We start from the raw sequence: 21,134 nt of genomic DNA on the forward strand, positions 1-21,134 counted from the left end.
AATGGGGTTTGCAAGAAAATGTTGTTTAGCAAAACCAGAACAAGTATCATATTTGCCACATTCATGAAACTAACACATTTTCTGATGTTTAGCCTTAGTCAGAGAAGCCAAGTAGCACATTTGCCTGACCTTAGAACATCCATCAACTTACGAATAACCTTTAAATCAAGATCAGGGCAGGTTTAGTGTAAAATACTCACTTTTTGTTTATTACTCTGTTCTGGCTTCAGCCCCCACCCACAAAAATCTGGTAAGTCTGTGTTCTTTTGGTCTCACAGCCACAGGTAGCCTGCAGGTGCAATGTGTTTGCCAGCATTCCTGTGACTGCCCAACAGCAACACAGAAACTGAGAGGGCCACAATGGAAGGCAAATCCAGCAAGTGACAGGAAGCAGGTCCGAGAAACTCTTCTCTTCAGTATACAGATGGTTGGCTTACTTGCATTTCCAGCAGGATCTGTATTTCATACTTCCTAAATAGGCCAGGACCTTCTTCTTCCAACAGTGATTTCAGGAAAGGGAGGCGTGCTCCACCCAGCAGACATTTCAGCCAGGCAGAAATATAAACTAGGATTCCAGTGACAACACTTGGGAACAGTGAACCTGACACCATCCTTGCACCAGTTATTCTGAATTCTGTAAATTAAGGATGTGCGTGTTGTGAAGCATTTACTGATCTGGCATCAAATTATTGGGATGGACTAAAAGCACAATTCTATGCATGTCCCTCAGAAGTACAGGGTACCCTGAGAGCCAGGGTGGTGTAGTGGATTGGGAGGTGGACTTAGACCTGGATGATCCAGGTTCAAATCTCCCCTCAGCCACAAAGCTTCCTGGGTGACCCTGGGCCAGTCACTTTCTCTCAGCCTCACCTACCTCACAGGGTTGTTGTGAGGACAAGAAGGAGGGGAGGAGCAGCTGTGTAAACCGCCCTGAGCGATATAAAAATGTGAATAAATAAAATACAAAATAAAAAGTAAGTCCCACTGTGTTCAATGATGCTCACTCCTAAGAAAGTGTGTATTGGATCACTGCCCATTTTCTATGAGCCCCAAATCCTAACCAACTTTTCAGCACTGACACAATTGTTCCAATGGGTTACGTGCTGCATCCTGCAAATGGGGGGCAGTCACGGATGCCTCCTCAGGGTAAGGGAATGTTTTTATCCTTACCTCAGAGCTGCATTGGCCTTACCTCGGTGCTGGAAAGTTGGTTAGGATTGCGCTGCTAGTATCATTAAAACAGTGGCTGACATACTGAAGAAGGTAAAAAGTTACTTTGATTTGCCCTCAAGAAAAGTTTGCTCATTCCCATTCAATACATCTATTGCCTGCAGGCCAAAAATCTGTTATTTTGGTTCTCTACTGAAAGGGAGGCTTACAGCAAAGGCTGTAAAGTCAGGATACACCAACATGAAGAGCAATTGTATCCTGAGGTTAATTCACAATGAGACTTCATTCATGCACCTAGTTGCTACCTAATAGTGCCACTGGGTCTAGCTCTCCCTCCCATGAACACAGTCATGGGTTTTGTAACAGCACAACAAACAGAGTGAATTATTTTTGTTCATTTAATTAACATGAATCATGAGTTGCAGACAAGGGATAGCAGAGTCAGTATTCTGTTTGAAATGGACATGTGGCTTAACTAGAGTTCAAGGATCTACTTTCAGTCATACAAGGATCTGCTCTCCCCAGGCTCTCTTTTAGAAATTCATCACTGCTTGAATCAAATCTAGCTCTTTCATCTTGTTACAATCCTTCCCTTCTTGGAAAAAAAAAAATGTGCCTACTGTAAATGCAGCAGTTTACAATAATTTGTATTTTTAGTATTTCAGTTTAATTAAACTGGGCCTAAATGTAAAAGAGGAACTGAAAAGAATCTGTAAAGTAAGGGGAACCACACAACAGTAGCAAGATGTGTGCTGGAGATTCCCTGTAAAACAACCATTTTCTTAAGAAAATTTTGTAACTGTTTTTTTCAAGGTATTGAAGATGATGCTTGAAAATATGCAGGGAAAGGTAAACAGCCTGCATACAGTGGCATAGCTAGAGGGGGTGCAAAGTACTAAGTCTTCCAGGGAGTCTCACCGCAAGGTGCAAGGGGCCCTTCCCCCTGCCCTTTTGAGCCATTTCTGGCAGTGGGAGCAAAACAGAGGCAGTTAGATAGCCTTTTGTTTCAACTGGGGGTTGTGTCAGATTAGTGCCAAGGAAGGGCACACAACAAATCTTGTCTGACAATGGAACTACTGATTGGTAAGAACTTGTTGCAAAGGCAAAGTGCGTATGTTATAGCTTGGTGAAAAAAGCAAAGAGGCCCCAAACAAGCATAGCTAGAATTGTCAGGTTCGGTGCAGCCAAGAACCTGAGATTTCTGAAGCAGGGTTTGATGAGGTCACAGGACTTCCATTCCTTGAAAAATGGGAGGGGGGCAGGGAGGGGCTCCTTGATGGAAACTGACAGGACAAGTGGTGCAGCTCTGTGGTGCTTGAAGTTCTGGCCTGGATCAAGCTCTACCCTGATGGGTGTCCAGCTAACTGGAGCATGCTGGAAAGTTGGTTACTGTTTAGTAACCAACTGTTAGTACCATTTAGTTACATTGCCCAGTATTTCTATTCCTTGCCTCTGAGCTCGCTCCCTTTCCTTACTGAAGTTGTAGGACCAGCGCCTGGTTACCCCGGGCAAGATCAAGATTGGAGTGCCTGTGTGCGTGAGCCCCTGGATCCCCACTTGTGGTCAGGGGGACCAGCTCCTCTCTGTCTCACCTTCACAGGGTCGAAGAGGAAGAACTGCTGCTAGCCTGGCTGGCTGCCAGAGGTGCCCTGCCGTCATGCTGGGGCTACTGCTGCCACCACTGATGGCCCAGGTGGCATGGAGGGTTCAGGGTTGACCTGGCCAGGTGAGCCTCAGCCAATGCCTGTACTGGCTGATCTCCTGACCCCACCCTGGCCAGCTGCCATATACAGTCCGTTCTCTTTATATGTGAATTTGCTATCTGTGCATTCGCTTATCTGCGAGGGACAGAATTGCCACCCACCTCTCCTTATCTGTGACTCTGTTCTCATTATCCACTGTGCTGGTGCCGCATCAAATGGGCACTAGTATTGGCCCGTGGAGAATTGCTGGACACATTTGTATCTGCTTCCAGACTTGCGCCAACATCTTGGGCACCATCTCAGGGACTCCAGCTGAGCCTTCACAACCTTGGCAATGATGGGAGGCCGATGATGAGAGGAAGGCCACCTGAGGGCTGCTCTGTAGCTTGGCAAGCCCAGGGAAGGAACCAAGAAACAGGTGGAAGAGAACGGGTGAAGCAACCCCCTCCCCATTGCTGATCTCTGAGGCCTCGTTGTTGGGCTGGCAGTCTTCAATAATTCAAGGGATAGCCAACACAGAGAAATTGCCATCACCATCACAACAACTTTCAAAGCATCAAAGGATATCCAGTATGGAGGAGGAAGCATCAGACACTGGAGATGTAGGTGAGCCCTCACTACCACCCAGTCCCATAGACTTCAAGTTAAGATTCAGGTTCATTAATTTCATAGAGTGTATGGTGAAGAGCATCCCCTGGAAGCTAACTCCCTTAATCCTATAGTCTCAGTGGTTCAGCATCCACTAATTCAGTATCGCTGTGGTTTTCAAACGTTTAGCACTGGGACCCACTTTTTAGAATGAGAATCTGTCAGGACCCACCAGAAATTATGGCATGACGGGAAGTGACATCACCAAGCAGGAAAATGTTTAACACTCATAGGCTGCAATCCTACACACACTTACCCAGGAGTAAGTCCCATTTACTAACGTTGTTAAAAGCATAACGGCGTAGCCAGTTAAAAGTATAGATCTGTAACATTTCCCCAAATGCAGTCACATACCACGGCAGCATCAAGTCTAATATATTAAAAATAAAATATTGAAATGAATGGGGACCCATCTGAAATGAGTTTGCGACCCAACAGTTTGAGAAACACTGCAGTATCCACTAGGTTTTTCAGGAACCTAACCCCAGCAGATAAGGAGAACTGGCTGTACGTTATTTCATTACAATTCCTATTGTTCTTAAAACAAGGCTTATTCTTGAAATGGAGTCCATCATGTCACTTAAAAACAAATTCCCCCCATACTTGAGTGGAGCCAAGCCACGGGTAGGGTGGTGCACCTAGTTGCACTACAGCCCTGAGGGTGAAAACGTGATCCCCTGTGAACATAAGAACATAAGAACATAAGAACAGCCCCACTGGATCAGGCCACAGGCCCATCTAGTCCAGCTTCCTGTATCTCACAGCGGCCCACCAAATGCCCCAGGGAGCACACCAGATAACGAGAGACCTCATCCTGGTGCCCTCCCTTGCATCTGGCATTCTGACATAGCCCATTGCTAAAATCAGGAGGTTGCGCATACACATCATGGCTTGTAACCCATAATGGATTTTTCCTCCAGAAACTTGTCCAATCCCCTTTTAAAGGCGTCTAGGCCAGATGCCGTCACCACATCCTGAGGCAAGGAGTTCCACAGAACAAACACACGCTGAGTAAAGAAATATTTTCTTTTGTCTGTTCTAACTCTCCCAACATTCAATTTTAGTGGATGTCCCCTGGTTCTGGTGTTATGAGAGAGTGTAAAGAGCATCTCCCTATCCACTCTGTCCATCCCCTGCATAATTTTGTATGTCTCAATCATGTCCCCCCTCAGGCGTCTCTTTTCTAGGCTGAAGAGGCCCAAACGCCGTAGCCTTTCCTCATAAGGAAGGTGCCCCAGCCCCGTAATCATCTTAGTCGCTCTCTTTTGCACCTTTTCCATTTCCACTATGTCTTTTTTGAGAATGTCTCCTGGTATTTGCTGTTAAAGCAGTGGTTCCCAAACTGTGGATCAGGACCCACTGGTAGGTTCCGATCTGATTTTTGGTGGGTTGTCAAAGGGTGATGGAAAAATCAGATAACTAATTGTCTCACGGCCTGAGGGTATTAAAAATTGGGTACTGGCGCTCCCTGCAAAGAGCTCAGCTCCTGCAGTTTGCAAGATAATTGCTAATTGCCCTGCAAGGAGCTGAGCTCCTGAAGTTTGTGAGCATGTGTAAATAGAGAGAGAGAGAGAGAAATGTTGGAGGGTCTTTTCTTTGGTTATTATTACTTATAAATAAATAAATAAAAATATTATTTATTTCTTGATCTCCTTTTTTAAAAGTCTGGTCAACCTAGGTGGGTCCCGACAGAGTAGTGACTTTCAACCTCACTCATCTCATGGCACATTTTTGGCGAGGCCCAAAAATGGTCAAGGCACACCATCCATTTTGTGACAACTGACCGGGCACAAGCCCTGCTGTTGGGGGGGGCTCACACACCCCCAACGACCCTCCTAATAAATGACCCTCTCCCAAATTCCCATGGCACAGGTAGGGACCGTTCACAGCCCACTGGTTGGAAAGGGCTGCAGTAGAGTGTTGTTTGAAAAAGTGGGTCCCGGTACCAAAAAGTTTGGGTACTGCTGTGTTAAAAGTTGACTGCTGGCCACCCCTGCTCAGGGTTGTGGGGTTGCTGCTGCCGGTGAAGAGGGGTCTGGAGGGGTTTTGGGGTGAGGGTGTCACTTTCTAGCAGATCTGCTACTCGCAGCTATGTGGTCAAGCACCTGTCGTGCGGCTCTTGTACAAGGTTTACGGTACCCTCTTAGTCACAATCCTGCTGCGCTGAGCCCGGGGAGGCTGCACAGTAGGGCGTTGTTCTGCGCTGTACCCAGCCAAGAGCTTGTGACTGGCGAGGGCTGCATCATGTGATTCTCGGGAAAGAGGAGCCCAGAGCATCGAACTGCCTGAGTCGCTGGCTGGAAAGCTTCGTGGACTTTTCCCCCTCCACCTGTCCAGGTGTGCAGAGAGAGAGAGAGGAAGGCATGGACTGCGGGGTGATCACCTCCAAGTCAGTGCTGCTGCTGATCAGCCTCATCTTTTGGGTAAGTAGTGGAGGGCACCTGCTGCTGCTGCCCCACTCTTTGGGCAGGCTTTGAGCCCAAGCCACTGCCTGCCTACTCAGAAGTAAGCCCCATGATAGTCAACGGAGCTTACTCCCAGGAAAGTGTGGACAGGATTGCAACCTTTGCCCAGAGAGGGAGAGCCAGAGCAAGTGCAAGAGCAGAGCCAGGGCTGAACTCTGTAGCTGTCCTGGGTGAGTTTAGTCTTGGTACTTTCTGGGTGCCATGCAGATGACAGGTATACATTACATCCAGGTGACAGGTATACATACAGCAGGGATGTGTGGTGAGTGGGGAGGTGAGGGAGGCAGGTGAGGCAGAGCCTCCCCACCAGAGTCCTTCATAAAGCACCACCCGTGTGAGGCACCCAAGCACCCACAACTCATGTACAGGAGTGTGGAAGAGGTTGAGCAGGAGCATGTGGCTTGTGAGTGCTTGGGCACCTCTGTGCTTTTTGAAGGACTCTGGTGGGGAGGCTCTGCCTCACCTGCCTCCCCACCCACCACACGTCCCTGTCATACAGGTAGATTACCCCTGATGCAGACATCTGAAATCCAGATATTTTTGTCCAAGACTTGCTTTCTGTAGTGTGAGCAGTAGAAGGACTTGTGCTCTTTCCTATGTACAGAGCAGGTACAGCCTGTTAGTTTTGTTCTCTGCTCTGAGGTGTGTACCAGTGGGGTAGCTAGAGGGGGTGCAAAGCAAAGCACTAAGTTTTTCAAGGAACCTCACCGAGGTGTGCAATTGGCCTCTCCCCCTCCCATTCAGAGCGATGTGGCAGCATTCCAGGCAGTGTGGGAGCATTGGCTTACATTTTGCATTCTACACCCAGAAGGGATCTGAAGGGGAGGGGGAAGGGCTGCCCTACGAAACTTAGTGCTTTGCTTTGCACCCCTTCTAGCTACACCACTAACCCGTACAGCATTGCTGAAAAATATTCAGGAGACCAGCATACATCTATATGGGTAACATTGAAAAGAGGAAGAGGAAGCATTTCTCATTAAATTTATGCAGTTATTCTGAAATTCAGACAAATCTGAAATCCAGACACCTTTCTGTCCCAAGCGGCCCAGATAAGGGATACTCAACCTGTACAGTATTGTGCATATAATATTATACAACATTCCCAAAGACCTGTGCATGGGGTCTTCTTTTATGGAGACTTTTGATGTCCTTCCTGCTTCCTCTCTGATGGTTCAGAAATAGTTAAAACAGAAAATCACACAATTTAAAAACAATGCCATCTTGGGGTGTGTTTTTTTTTTTAAGCCATAAAATAGGATGACAGTTAAAACAGCAAAAGGATAAATAACATTTTGGCAATAGGTAATACAATAGAGACCTTTGGCAGCAATGCTGCACACGCTGACCTAGAAGTCAAGCCCATTGAAAAATACTGTGAAAATCAAGTTGAAAAAAGAAGATGTAGAGAAGCTTGACTCTGGAGATCTGGGCTGAAGCTGTCACTTAACCGCTATGTCTGACTTTGGACAGGTCATCTTTGCCATTCCCACAGCCCAATCCTATCCGCACATTCCTGGGAATAAGCCCCATCGACTCTAGTGGGACTTACTTCTGAGCAGACATGCATAGGATTGGGCTCCCAGCTTACTCTGCAGGGCTGTTGTGAGCTTAAGATGGTGGGAGTGCACTGTGTATGCCATCCTGACCCCATGGAGGATGAACAAATATAAGAAATAATTCCTTTTGGCTAGTTTCTGCTTTTCCTTTTAAAGCACAGGTTTTAGAAGGTCCCAGTATCTCCTGGCTGCCTTGCTCTGAGCGGGTTGATGTTGCTTGCAGAGATAGTGTTGCACAGGAGTGCTTTCTTTTAGCCAAGTGGTGATTACATCATCACCTCTTGTGACTGACTCCGTAAACAGCCTGGTGTCGTGAACGGCTCAAGACGCCACCTGCAAGAGAAAAAGCACACTATTTTGCAACCCGGTTGAGTGATCCTTTCATGTGCTCCTATAGCATCTGGCTACAATTATTCTCGCTCTGGTAGGACTACTGCAACATGGAGCTGCTCATGTAAAATGTTCAGAAACTTCTGCTGGTACAAGCACAGCAGCCAGGTTATTAGCTAGGGCTGCTCCGTTGGGTCATCTCACCCTAATTCTTTGTGAATTGCATTGGGTACCAGTTTGTTTCTGGGCTCAGTTTAAGGTGCTGGTTAGACTGTTGAAGTCCAAAATGATTTAGGACCTGGATATCTTGGGACTGTCTTTTCCAATATGCTGCAGTCCAAGGCACAATTCAGGCCGTGTTTGAGGTGCCCTTGACCTCAGAAGCATGACAGGCATCTCCAGGAACAGGGCCTTTTCAGTGATGGCTCCAATCTTGTGGAATGCACTCCCTGAGGAGCACTGGCCCTTACCCTGCACTCCTTCAGGAGAGCTGTAAAAACATGGCCTTTTCTTTGGTTTGACTTTTGGAGGGGGGCGATGACTGAAATTGTTAGGATATTTTAGCCTGGCTGTTTGGTTGTGGATTTGGGTTTTGTTAATATTGTCTTCAATTCCTGTTTTTTATTTGTTGGATATTCTGCTTCAGTTTATTTGGTTGTAAGCAGCCTTGGCTTGCCTTTGAGGCAAGAAAGGTGGGGCAGAAATGTGTTTTTAAATAAACAAATGCACCAGATCACTTGCAGCGCCCGTGCCGTGCCCGTCACCAAACATGAAAGCCCCTACATGGGTGGAAATAATAATAATAATAATAAACTTTATTTGTATCCCGGCCGTCTCCCTGAAAGGGACCCAAGGCAGCTTACAACATGTAAAAACAATTTTAAAAAGCATGATTTAACACAGATAAAAACATATTAAAAACACATTAACAGAGGCCATAAAAACAGTAGTCAGAATAAAGTCAGAATAAAAAGAGCATAAAACAGCAAATCATAGAGGAATCCAGCCTGTCAAAAAGAAACTAAAAGATGTTTAAAAGGCCATGGAATCAGAAGGCTTATTTAAAGAGCAGGGTCTTGTTTAAAGCCCGATGGTTTGAATCCCCCAAAGAAATATAGGAGTAATTTGACAAATTACTCAAATGGGTGTTTGCATTTTCTAACTCTACCTGTAGTCTGAGTGGAAAATTCACACTGACTTTAAACACAGCTCTTGTTGGCTTTCTATCTATGGTTGCCACCTTCTTAACTAGTCCAGTGCCTTGGAGCCAGTCTGCAGAAAAGAAGCTGGTGCAGTTTTTCAAGATTGCTGTTCAAGCCAGAAAAGCGTAGCTAGTATTCACAACACCTATATTGTGAACCTTAAGAACTGCTCTGAATGTCATGTATGATATAGGAGGAGCCCTGCTGGACCAGACTAAAGGCCCATCTAGTCAGGCATCCTGTTTTCCTCAGTGACCAATGAGAGGCCTCCAGGAAGCCCACAAGTAGGAGAAACTTCTTTCCCACCATGGCTGGCTCCCCTGCCACTGGTGTTGACGGACACAAAGTCTCTGAACATGGAGGTAGAATATAGCCAGCATGACTAGTAACCAAACAGCTGGCTCTCATGGATTTGACTCAATGCACATGCCAACCCCACGTCAGGAGGGCCTCAGGGACATCCCAGATGTGACTGGAAATGCCTTCTGGTCAGGTCCGGGAGCTGTTCTTAGGTGTGGCGAGGCCATGCTCAACCTTCCCAAGCCTCAGAAATCCTCCTGGAGGCATCCAGAAGGCACTGGATCCTAGAGGCCCTCCCCATGAATTCCATTATCCATGGATATTGGTATCCGTGGGAGTCAGGTTCCAGCTGTAGGGCCAACTGTACAGAAGGTTGCCGACTTCTAACTGGGCTGGTGTGCCTCAACAAATGAATAAATTTGGTAGGTAAAGCTGTCTCGCAGTATGTAAATTCAGTGGTGCTGGGAATATGGCAGTGAGTGGAAAATACTGTGATGAGATCTACACATCACAAGATGCATATATAGTAGTGGGAGACAAACCCCCCCCCCCCCGGCTGCATTTTTACTCGTCCAGCGGATGTTAAATGCAAAAGAGCCCAACCGGAATTATAAAGCGATGGTACTATGAAAACATGTTTGAGGTTCAGTAAAGTGTTGTGTACTTGAAAGGCAGGATATCCTTTTCTCTTGAGTGGTGAGCGGTGTTCTGCCGGATCTGTTTGCGGTAAATGCAGAAATGGATTTTGGACACAGTAAATATGTATTTATGGCAAATTCTTCTCTGGTACTTTCCCATCCCAGTTCTGGACACACAAAGCATCTAACAACCAACAAACTTATGACATTGTATTTCACTTGTCTTGTTTAAACGTGATACAAATAACATAATACAGCAATAAGAGCCCAAATAAATACAGGAGGGGAGGGCTTAGCTTCCAGCCTGCCTGAAGGTCTGATGAAGGAGAAACCTTGTTCAGCCGGCACTGAAACTGGTGGGACCAGCCTGATCTGGCAAGTCAGGGAGTTTTGTAGAGAGCCTCACCGTGGCATGCTAGCAGCCCCTCCCCTTTGGAGCCATTCTGGGCAGGGGGAGCAAAATGGAGCTGAACCCCCTGCCTGGAATGGCTCCGAAGAGGAGGGTGAGGGGCTGCTTGCACACTGCAGTAAGGCTCCCTGCAAAACTTAGTGCTTTGCACCGCCTCTAGCTACACCACTGCTTGCAAGACCACTTTAGGTCAAGGGTAAGTAGAGCCCTTTGGAAGCAAACATGTGTGGACCTCCTAAAAGTGTGTTGACGATGCATGTGCATTGGAGGAAATCGAACATCAGGGTGGCACTTGTGGGGAGGATCTCTTTGTTGCTGCAAACAGTGATCATGTGGGGCTAAGCATGCATGTTTCTGGCACACTTCCAGAAAGCCAACATGTGCTTGTCTCTACAGGGAGATGAATGCATAAAGAGGTCTTGGGTGCTTGTAGCCATGCCAACGGGGCATGCACTGCATCCTGTGGTATGGGGGCAATCAGGAAGGAACTTATATTGTTACTTTTTCTGGTCCTACCCACTTCTCTTTTGCAGGCTACCTTTAAACCACAGAAAGGGTAGAAAACTGCTGATGCAAAGAAAGTAGCCACCCATGTCAAGTGTCGACCTTTCAGGACCAGACTGCAAACTAAATTGAGAGAAAGTGTCACAGCTCTGTTTGGGACTGGTCCTTTCCTTGAACTTCCCTAAGGTGGGAAGTTTGTGATACAAATGAGCATTCAAACATGGGATCTTCCACTGGCATTGTGAAGTGGTACAGCTCTGTCTGAACTGTACCACTTTTTTTTTTCTCCTCCAGAATGTAGATTGGTCTTGAGAAACAGACAGTGGAGACAGCTGCAGGATGGCTTTAGTTTGTGCTAGTAGTGAAGGTGATTTTGGAACAGCTCTTGTTGCCTGTAAAAATAGGACCCACAGTGTATGAGCTGTTTTTCTGGCCCAGTTTGAGATCAGGCCAGTGGCAGTCAAGAGTCTCAAGACCTTCTTTGTCTAGAAATTGTGGTCATTTGACAGCCATCATTTCAGATCATCTGATCATAGCAGCAGCATCTCCAGCGACTGTGTGCAGAGGGTAAGTGGGCTTACTCTATTGTGGTATAGGACAGTGGATAGAATGGGGATTCTGGAGGAAGGGCAGGATGGAAATGTGAATGCTAATGTGACCATCAACATTACTAGTGCTAGTAATGAAGCAACCTTCAAGACTAACAGATCCACAGTGTAGTCCTTTGTGTGTCTTAAGAACATAATATCAGCCGTACTGGATCAGGCCATAGGTCCATCTAGTTCAGCTTCCTGTATCTCAGAGCAGCCCACCAAATGCCCCAGGGAGCACAACAGATAACAAGAGACCTCATTCTGGTGCCCTCCCTTGCACCCGGCATTCTGACATAGCCCATTTCTAAAATCAGGAGGTTGCACATACACATCATGGCTTGTAACCCATAATGGATTTTTCCTCCAGAAACATGTCCAATCCCCTCTTAAAGGCATCCAGGCAAGATGCCATCACCACATCCTGTGGCAAGGAGTTCCACAGACCGACCACACGCTGAGTAAGGAAATATTTTCTTTTGTCTGTCCTAACCCTCCCAACACTCAATTTTAGTGGATGTCCTCTGGTTCTGGTGTTATGTGAGAGCGAAAAGAGCGTCTCTCTATCCTCTTTATCTTTCCCATGCATAATTTTGTATGTCTCAATCATGTCCCCCCTCAGGCGTCTCTTTTCTAGGCTGAAGAGGCCCAAACGCCGTAGCCTTTCCTCATAAGGAAGGTGCCCCAGCCCCGTAATCATCTTAGTCGCTCTCTTTTGCACCTTTTCCATTTCCACTATGTCCTTTTTGAGATGTGGTGACCAGAACTGGACACAATACTCCAGGTGTGGCCTTACCATCAATTTGTACAACGGCATTATAATATTAGCCGTTTTGTTCTCAATACCTTTTCTAATGATCCCAAACATAGAATTGGCCTTCTTTACTGCCGCTGCACATTGGGTCAACACTTTCATTGAGCTGTGCACCACCACCCCAAGATCTCTCTCCTGATCTGTCACAGACAGCTCAGAACCCATCACCCTATATGTGAAGTTTTGATTTTTTTGCCCCATTGTGCATGACTTTATACTTACTTACATTGAATCTGCCGTTTTGCTGCCCATTCTGCGAGTTTGGAGAGATCCTTCTGGAGCTCCTCACACTCATTTCTGGTCTTCACCATTCGGAAAAGTTTGGTGTCATCTGCAAACTTAGCCACCTCACTGCTCACCCCTGTCTCCAGGTCATTTATGAAGCAACTCTTCTCAGAAGCAACTTTCGTTTTGTTCAATGACGCTTACTCCAAGGAAAGTGTATATATAGGATTGAAGACTTATTGTGGCATAAACTTCTGTGGGCTATAGATTCAATTGTGTCAGATGCATGAAATTGTCCTCCGGGTTGGTAGTTTGTGTACAGTGTGTGTCCCAGTGTGAGCACAAAGTTTGCTGGAGACCCTGGAGCAAAGCCCTGCAGTGGACCCCCCCACCCCCACACCTCCCCACCCCTGATGGTGTTTTGGGTGCTACCACCTACAGTGGAATGAAGGTTCAGGTTTCAACCCAGCCAGGTGGTCCAAAGATGGACATGAGCCCTTGGTTTATGTCTGCCCTGGTGGATCCCTGACGCCACTCTTATAGGTAATATGTGCTGCCTGATTTGGGTGTGTTGGGGTGTGCTTTGGTGAGGGGCTCTCTTGTTGGGCAGACGCCACAGGGCCCAACAGTGAGCAACTGCCAACAGCTGGAATGTAGGGATGGGAGGGTGAGCTGATGTCTCCTCTCCTCAGATACAGCTCAACCTTTTGCAACTGATAGCACCAGGTTTTCTGGCTCTTCTTGCCAGTTTTCAACATCCTGGAATACCACCTAGAGTACAATCTATAATGGTGTAGGGAAAATCAAAACCCTATGCTGGAATAGTGCTTGTAGTCTTTTAAGTTCAGCAGTTAGCTCCAATAAAAAATACACAGAAGGAATTAACTGGCAAGCAGGCAAGAGTAGCTCTGCAAACCTATACATAGTTATACAAAATTCAGTGTTCAAGGGGGCTAACTCCTAGGTAAGTATGCAGAAGCTTGCAACCCAAGAGTCTCTCATAATGCAAGAGAATAGGTGGGAATAATGATTGGGAGCCAATCTTGTCTAAAAAGCAGAGTATAAATACAACAAAGGGAAGAACCTTTGCACACTATGGACCAAAAGATCAAGAAAAAATCTCATCACTTGTGATGAGAATTATAGCAATAGCTGTGTTATGGTCTTCCTAACTTATGGAAAGTTTGGAAGTTTAGATTGGAAAGTTTAGATTGGAAAGTGATTGCATTGATTCTTCGTTGGTTTTAAAGGCTTGAAGTGTGCCTGTAAAAAAAGTTCCACTGGACACTTTGGAATTTTCCAGGCTTTTAGGGGAGTTTCCTTAGCTGTGTCTCTTGTTTTAAGCTTCATTGTAAAGAGCAAAAGACGGTAGTAAAGACGGTGAGTGGCCCCTACAACTCATTCAGTGGGCGAGTCCTCGTCTTTCATCATCCTCTTCTCCCCACTTCTCAGAGAAAGAAGTAGGCACTTCAGATTTGTATGAAGGTAGCCTCTTCTCTGACTGGGCCTCAATACTATGAACACTGGCATTTTGCAAGTGATGTTTATCCAAAAATAATGGGGAAAGATTGATGGAAAGTAGTAAGAGAAGGTTTATTTATTTAGCATATGGCATATAATACATGGACTTATATATCAGTTAGACTAGATCAAATGTCAGTGTCCAGTTCATGCAGCCATTCAAGGACAGAGTTACCTTCAAAGAAAAGGTCAGACCATGGGCCAGTATACACCCTCAGTTTGCAGCCAGACACAATGTGGTACATGGTTTAGTGGGAGAACCCGCAATCACACTGAGGGGGTAGATGCTAGCCACCAGTGAGAGAAGGTGCTGGAAGCTGGATAGAAGATAGTTTTGCAAAATCAGTGTCTTGGTCATTTTTAAAAGTTGGTAAGAGCATGAACTAACTTCTTGTGAACGCAGTAGAAGAGCTTGTTTTCACCCTTGTGAAGACAGTTTCCTAGCACAGATGCAGGGTGTGGATTTTGTATCTTTCCACTCCATGACTGCAACAAGTTCCAGACCTAGTGGAATGAACTGGAGGACAGAAGTTCCAAGGCCAAGCCAGTGGCTCCCAGCAGGATTTTCTATCAGTCAGTGGTTAATTCCCTCTGATAAAGAACAAGTCCAAGTTCCTTTTTTCCATTTCAAAGTAAAGCATATTACAAAAGAAGAGAACATTCTTTTCTTTAACATCATCTGGGAGTCATTGTTAACATGCTAGATTCTATAGTGTCCTATTTCTGCATAAGCAATGAGTCAGAAGGTCCTGATCAGAAAGACTCTAACTGCATGGGAGCCAGTACCTTGCATTCCTCTCCTTGAGCTCATTGGGTTGAGCAAACGGGAGGTGTCTAGAAGTACCTCCAACACTTAAAAACATTGCGTCCTGTTCCTTAAACCTCCCTTGCTTTTGCAATCTAGCGTTTGCTTCAAGCTCTTTGTTTCATTCTACCATGATTCTACCATGAGATCATAGCAAACTGGGCCATCTTTGTTCCTTGTGCTAGGTAGGATGTGTGATATTCAGCGGTTCCCACAGTCCTACTCAGACTTTGGGGCTATGGTTTGTGGGGCCTCTGAGATGAACTTTGTCAGGGGGTACAACGCTTCTTTTGGGCCCCTTCCCAAAGAGGGAGGTGGTGGAACAGAGTGGGGAGGTGGCAAAGAGGGGTGGGCAAATGGGAGCAAAACGGGCAGGGGGAAAGTGTCAACAGCCAGAATAGTCTTTGGAGCCCAGGTCTACCAGTCTTCCCAATGCAGGGCTCAGGTCTACCTGCCTGCCCAGCACTGGCAGCTAGATACAGTAATGTGGAAAACCAAACACAATCCTAAGTCTCTCTAAAATATTTCAAATGTGGAAAATCATTGCAGGAGATTAGTTATCATTGTATTTAGGCTCACATGAGAATGGAAGGTGTTCTGTGTACACCAAAACTGACTTCTGCAGCAGCTGCACTGTGTCGCTGAGCTCCTCTACACTCCTTCATGGTAATTGGATCCACAAGCCAAAGAGCCGCTGTAGCAGATCAGTTTTCTCCCAGATATGACATTGTTAAGGAATATATGCATTCCTGGGTCTGGTGTGCATGGCTAGTGGCAGAGGTTGCTGCCATATGCCCATGGTAATGTCCCAGCATCCTGCATGGGCAGTGAATCTGGGTGAGATTGGAAAATATAAGATCCCAGGAAATTTCTGGGCCCTCTCCTTTGGCTCCTGGGCCCCTTTCTGACCTTGGGCCAGGATACAAATTACCCTCTTTACCCCCCTCTCCTAAGCCCTGCTGACAGTGCTACAGCAACTGTGGTGCCACAGGGATCCAGGGGCTTTTACATTTACCTGCATGGTTGTGCTAGTCTCTGGCAGGGTCTGGGGAACCAGAAGTGAGCTTTGATCACCAACTGGAGCTCTGTGCAGCCACAGCAAGGTTCACAGAGGGGGCTGTGAGCCTTCGGGACACTGCCAGGGGCCAGCGTGACTCTCCAGATAGGTGTAAAAGCTCCTAGGTCTCCGCAGCACCACTGTTGCTGTGGTGCTGTCAAGGCACCCACTCCCCTTAAGGGGGAATAACCCACTTCCAGTTCCCCTGATGGGTCCCGACCCATCAGTTTGGGAACCACTGGTGTCATTCCTCGCTCAGTGGAAGCTTATTCTCTGACCAGTGGTTCTAGGAGCTATACAACCCTTTGTAGCACATTTGCTTGTCTGGATTCCAGACCGGAGCTGAGAAAGTACTGTTCATTTTTACAATTGAAAATCCCAGTATATTTCTGCACAAACACAGTTGCACTGCAAGGTTTTGCTGACACAAAACTTCATTTTTGTGGCATTTACTTCTAGGAGGGCGTTACTTGGGAGGGTAAGTATCCATTGAGTGAATTACATGAAGTAGCTGTAACCATGATCATCCACAGCCATCAGTAAGAGCAGGGGTCTCTAAACTTTTTGGCCAAAGGGCCGCATCAAATATCTGGCACAATGTTGAGGGCCGGGAAAAAAACTAAATATAAAATTTAAATAAATACATTAGAGATGGAACTTGAATGAATGAATGAATGAATGAATGAATGAATGAATGGGTTCAATTGTCCTGGATTTCTCTAAGCACCAACACAGCCAAAGAAATAAAGCACACACTTAAATGGACCCCCATTCCCCCACCCCACAAGCATAACTCCAATTGTGATTGGTCAACTGGGCCAGCGGCTCTTAGGGGATCGGAGGCTGGCCACGGGCTGGATAAAGGCTCTTTGCGGGTCACCTCTGGCCCCTGGACTGGGGTTTGGAGACCCCTGAGTAAGAGTCTGGAAAAATCTTATGGTGCACAAGAAAAAAAATAAACTAACCAAAATGCACACAGTTGTGTGAAAGTTTTTGAGGTGGCGTGTTGAACAAAATGGACGATTTGGGGGAAAGAGAGCAATATAGGGCATTATTTTAAAAACCTGCAGGACTCAGTTACGGTAAGAAGAATGCAGCGGTTTGTAAGTATTAAGGGAAGTGTTGTTCCAAAGATGTGCTTGGCACCTCAGCTTCATCTGCCCGTAAGCAATGGAGTAAGGTTAACAAGTTGGTTAACAATGGTTGTCATTGCTAGACTGCAGATATAATCTCAGCAACCTTCCTGTATTGCTTCAAGTGTGGGAAGGATTGCTTATAACTGCAGGGACAGCAGGAGGAACAGGTTCAGTGCATTGAAAAGTTGCACAGTATAACAGGAAGGTAGTCTAGTCTTGTGTAGTAGTCCATTTGTGTAGGATGAACACTCATCTTCCTTCTACAACCTCAGGCAGGGATGTTCGGTGTGGGGGCAGCAGGTAAGGCAGAACCGCCCATCATTGTCCATGGAAAAGCACAGCAGCTGCCTCGCCTCCTTACTCCCGAAGAGGCTCTCCTTATACCTGCTTTCTTGGGTGTAAAGAGGGCCTCCTCAGGTGTAAGCAGGCAAGACAGCTGCGGTGCTTTTCCCTGGACAATGACGGGCGGTTTTGCTTTACCTGCTGCCCCCGCGGCGCACGCCCCTGGGCTCAGGTGATACAACAGTAAGACTGGTTTGTAACATGACTGGTTTGTAACGTGTAAGACTGGTAAGAATGGGCAGGAGGTCTGGTCTAGAGGGTAGAGCCTCCATTTGCCTGAAGATTAACATCCACAAGGTCGCCAGTTCGAGGCCACCGGCACCGTGCGACCTTGAAGCAGCTGGCAAGCTGCAGCTGAGCTGTTCCATCTGCTTGGAGCGTGGGAGGATGGAGGCCAGAATGTTAAACCAGATCGGAGTGTAACATCTTGAATGTGGTGGTTCTTGAAAGAGAGAACCTTCTTTCAATTTGTAAAAATCCCTGCGTGGATTTAATAAGCCTGCCTGTGTAAACCACCTTGAATAAAGTCCAAGAAAGGCGGTATATAAACACTGTATATTATTATTATTATTATTATTATTATTATTATTATTATTATTATTATTATTATTATTATTATAAGAATGGCATCAATAGGGACCAACAGGGCTAAATTCAAATCAATTGGAGGGTTTGCCATTTAGCTTCACTTGATGGTGGAATGCAACTACATTGTCCAGGCATGTGGGGCTAACAGCCAATCCTATCCATCTTTCCAGGGCCAGTGCAGCCTCAAGGTTAAGGGGACAAATGGTACCTTATCTTGAGGTGGGCTCTGTGACTGCCTTGCCAGCACAGGCCCCATTGGGCTGGCTGCATCAGCGCTGGAAAGTTGGATAGGACTGAACCTTAAAACACCTTGGTATCCCATAATTGGTTGCTACAAGAAAATGACAACTACAGAGTGCTTATTGTCCATTAACTGAACAAATTAGAATCTATATTATAAAGCTAAAATGGCATTTTCAGTACATGGTTTCACCACATGGGCTGCAGTTTGAAAACTCATGGAAGAGTTACCAGGCACTGTCATGGTGGGTGGAATTGTGAACTCATCTCCAACTGGCAGTCCTTAAAAATGAGATCCATCCTTTCCCCATTTTGACTCGATCGCTGTTCTGCCATTGAGGGTTCTTCTCTCCACTAAGGGTGACCATTTCTTTTGACACTGCTGTACTTGGTTCATCAACATTGGCTGAAATTTGTAAACCCCTTACTCTGAAAGGATCTCATTGAAACCATTCCACCTTAGGCTAAGTAGCATTTTGGGCTGTAGCCAGGGTGATTGAGCAAAAGGCGCATAGCATTACCTGCATGAGAGACAGCGAGCAATTCTTACTTTGTTCCTGTTGGAATTAAGTAGGACTCTTATGTGCCTCTGGATCACGAACTCTTAGGTTATCTGCAGAGCTGGTTTCACAATATGTGCTTCTTAAGCCTCTTGAATTTAAAGAGGTCATCTTCTAAGTGCTAGAAATGTACTTGAGTGTTGTTGCGCTTGAGGACCTGAAACCAGCAACCCATGGACTAAGGCTAGGACTGACACATAGGAAGCTAATGTGGCCTCTGCATGCTCAGGCCTCATCAACCTCAGGAAGAAGTAAGGGGTGGAGCATCATCACTTGTGATTGGTAAGCAGTATAAAGCTTCATGATGTGCCTGTTGGAAACCTGATCCTCTCTTGGCCCACAGAACTGTATCTTCCACATGTCTGACTCCAGAGGTACGAGTTTTGGCCACTGAGACCACAAAACTGATGACATCATGAGCTCCTTTGCCATGCCAGTCAGGAATGGAAGTGCATGAGCAATGTTGTTCTTGCTTGCTTTTCAAATACCAGCAAGACTATTCCTTCCCCCAACAGAGCCCCATGTGCAGTGTCCCACAGTTTCTAGGTCACGATTGGAAACCTGTCCTGGACACTGGAAAAAAAAACTGGAAAAAAAAACACTGGAACACTGGACACTGGAAAAAAAAAACACTGTCCTGGGGCAGTTGCCCCCCTTCCCCCTCTCAGGTACACCACTGCTCTATGGTATCTTAAGGGTCTTATCTCCTCTGTGATTCCACCCACTGGTTAAGATGTTTGGCAGAGGCTCTGCTTTGCCTTCCAAGCCTTGATCAGGGTGCATGTGCGACAGGGCCTTCTCTGGTTGTGCCCAGGCATTGGAAGGTTAGGGTGATCCTTTTGACTTCTCAGCATCTGATCTTGTGTCTCTTCCACTAGGCTTTTTGAGATTTGGAGATCTCACAATTTGCTGTGTGTGTATCCCCCACCATGGGGTACTCTTTGGGGAATAAGCAAAAAAGCAATATTGAAAATAAACCACTCTCTTATAATTTTTTTTTAAATAATTAGTTCTCCAGAGTGAAAATCAAAAAAAAAAAAAATCAAAACCAGTCCAGCAAAACAGACTACTGGAGTTTGGAAACTTTAGACATTTACTGTACTCCATTAAGCTGTGCGAGTTGTTCGTGTTAGCTTCGTTTGTCCTTCACCTTTCCTCTGAAGTTCACAACAAAATGAGATCTGCTGTTTCAAGCTGATGTTCATCTCATTCTTTGCCTGCAGACAGGAAGTCATAGGAAATGAGTGTGTGAGGCTGAATTGAAAGTGATTGCAAAAAAAATTCCAAGAGCTCAGAATAACCTTTATGTTCTTTAAAGAACTTGCCTGAGATCTTACAGTTTCTTAGTGTGAGAGTTTGTCCTGGCCACGGATGTGCTTCTTGCCCAAGATGAATTGCAAAGCATGGGTTGATGTGCATAATTTAGGTTTGTTCAGATTGCAAGGGGGCAGTCTTTGGAGACCAGGCACTTCAAACTTCTCCTTAACTTGGTCATGTTCGTTTCCAGAATACTGGCTGTCACCCGTGCTGAGTCACCTGTAAAAGGGACAATGAGCAGTTCAGCGGCATCTTGCTCCCTGCACGTCAGCACTCTGAACTTTTCTATTCCACTGTGGCTTAATCATTGGGCCAGGCCGAACTTCTAGAACTGTCCACGGGCTGCCAGCCCCTTTAAGAATGCTCCACATTGAGCATGCTCCACTCTAACTGTAGGAATGGAGGGGGTTGCACCACAACCTCTGAAGGTAACTGTCGACTCTTTAGGGTGCATTCCCATAACACCACCTGGGAGTAAACCTCATTGAACATACTGGGATTTACTGCTGAGTAAACATTATAGGACTGCAGTGCAGGGGACTTAATTAGATATTTCTATTGGTATCTATATGGAGTATGATGATGATGATAACGGGCAATTTACAGCGCAATCCCAACTTGCGCTGGAACAGGCAAGCCAGTTGGCCTGCGCTGTATCCAGCACAAGTTTCGGATTGGCTGAGGCTCGGCCCAAGGCAAGGGGAAAAAGTTGCCCTTACTCCAGGAAGAGCTGCAGCAGCGCCAATGGGGCCACTCGGATCTGCGCCGTCTCAAGAGGTGGTGCAAGTCTGAGCAGCCCAGGGATGGCCCAGGCTGCCCGGGACCGGGGTTAGGATCCGGCACAAGTGGTGGATCCCGGCCCCGCCTCCCGCTCCTCACCCATCCACAGGCCCACCAGCTGCTAACCCTCCCCCTGCCCCAAGACACTCCCCGCCTCCTCCCCATGTCCCACCAGATTCCCGTGCCTGCCTGGAAAGGCCGGTGCGAACTCACCCAGCCTGGGGCCCACGTTGG

At 46.4% G+C, this 21,134-nt stretch overlaps 1 protein-coding gene across 1 annotated transcript in view; it reads left to right on the top strand.

The window, feature by feature from the left end:
- Positions 1–5,778: 5,778 nt before the first annotated feature.
- The window catches only part of LOC136641076 (tetraspanin-36-like), a 28,834-nt gene continuing 13,478 nt past the window's right edge, over positions 5,779–21,134 (top strand). The window contains exon 1 of the mRNA XM_066616693.1: positions 5,779–5,944. Coding sequence (XP_066472790.1) covers positions 5,885–5,944 — 60 coding nt within the window. The 5' untranslated portion in view covers positions 5,779–5,884. The remainder of the gene's footprint in view (positions 5,945–21,134) is intronic.

Source organism: Tiliqua scincoides, chromosome 2, assembly GCF_035046505.1.
Source record: "Tiliqua scincoides isolate rTilSci1 chromosome 2, rTilSci1.hap2, whole genome shotgun sequence".
In the NCBI taxonomy this organism is placed as follows: domain Eukaryota; kingdom Metazoa; phylum Chordata; class Lepidosauria; order Squamata; family Scincidae; genus Tiliqua; species Tiliqua scincoides.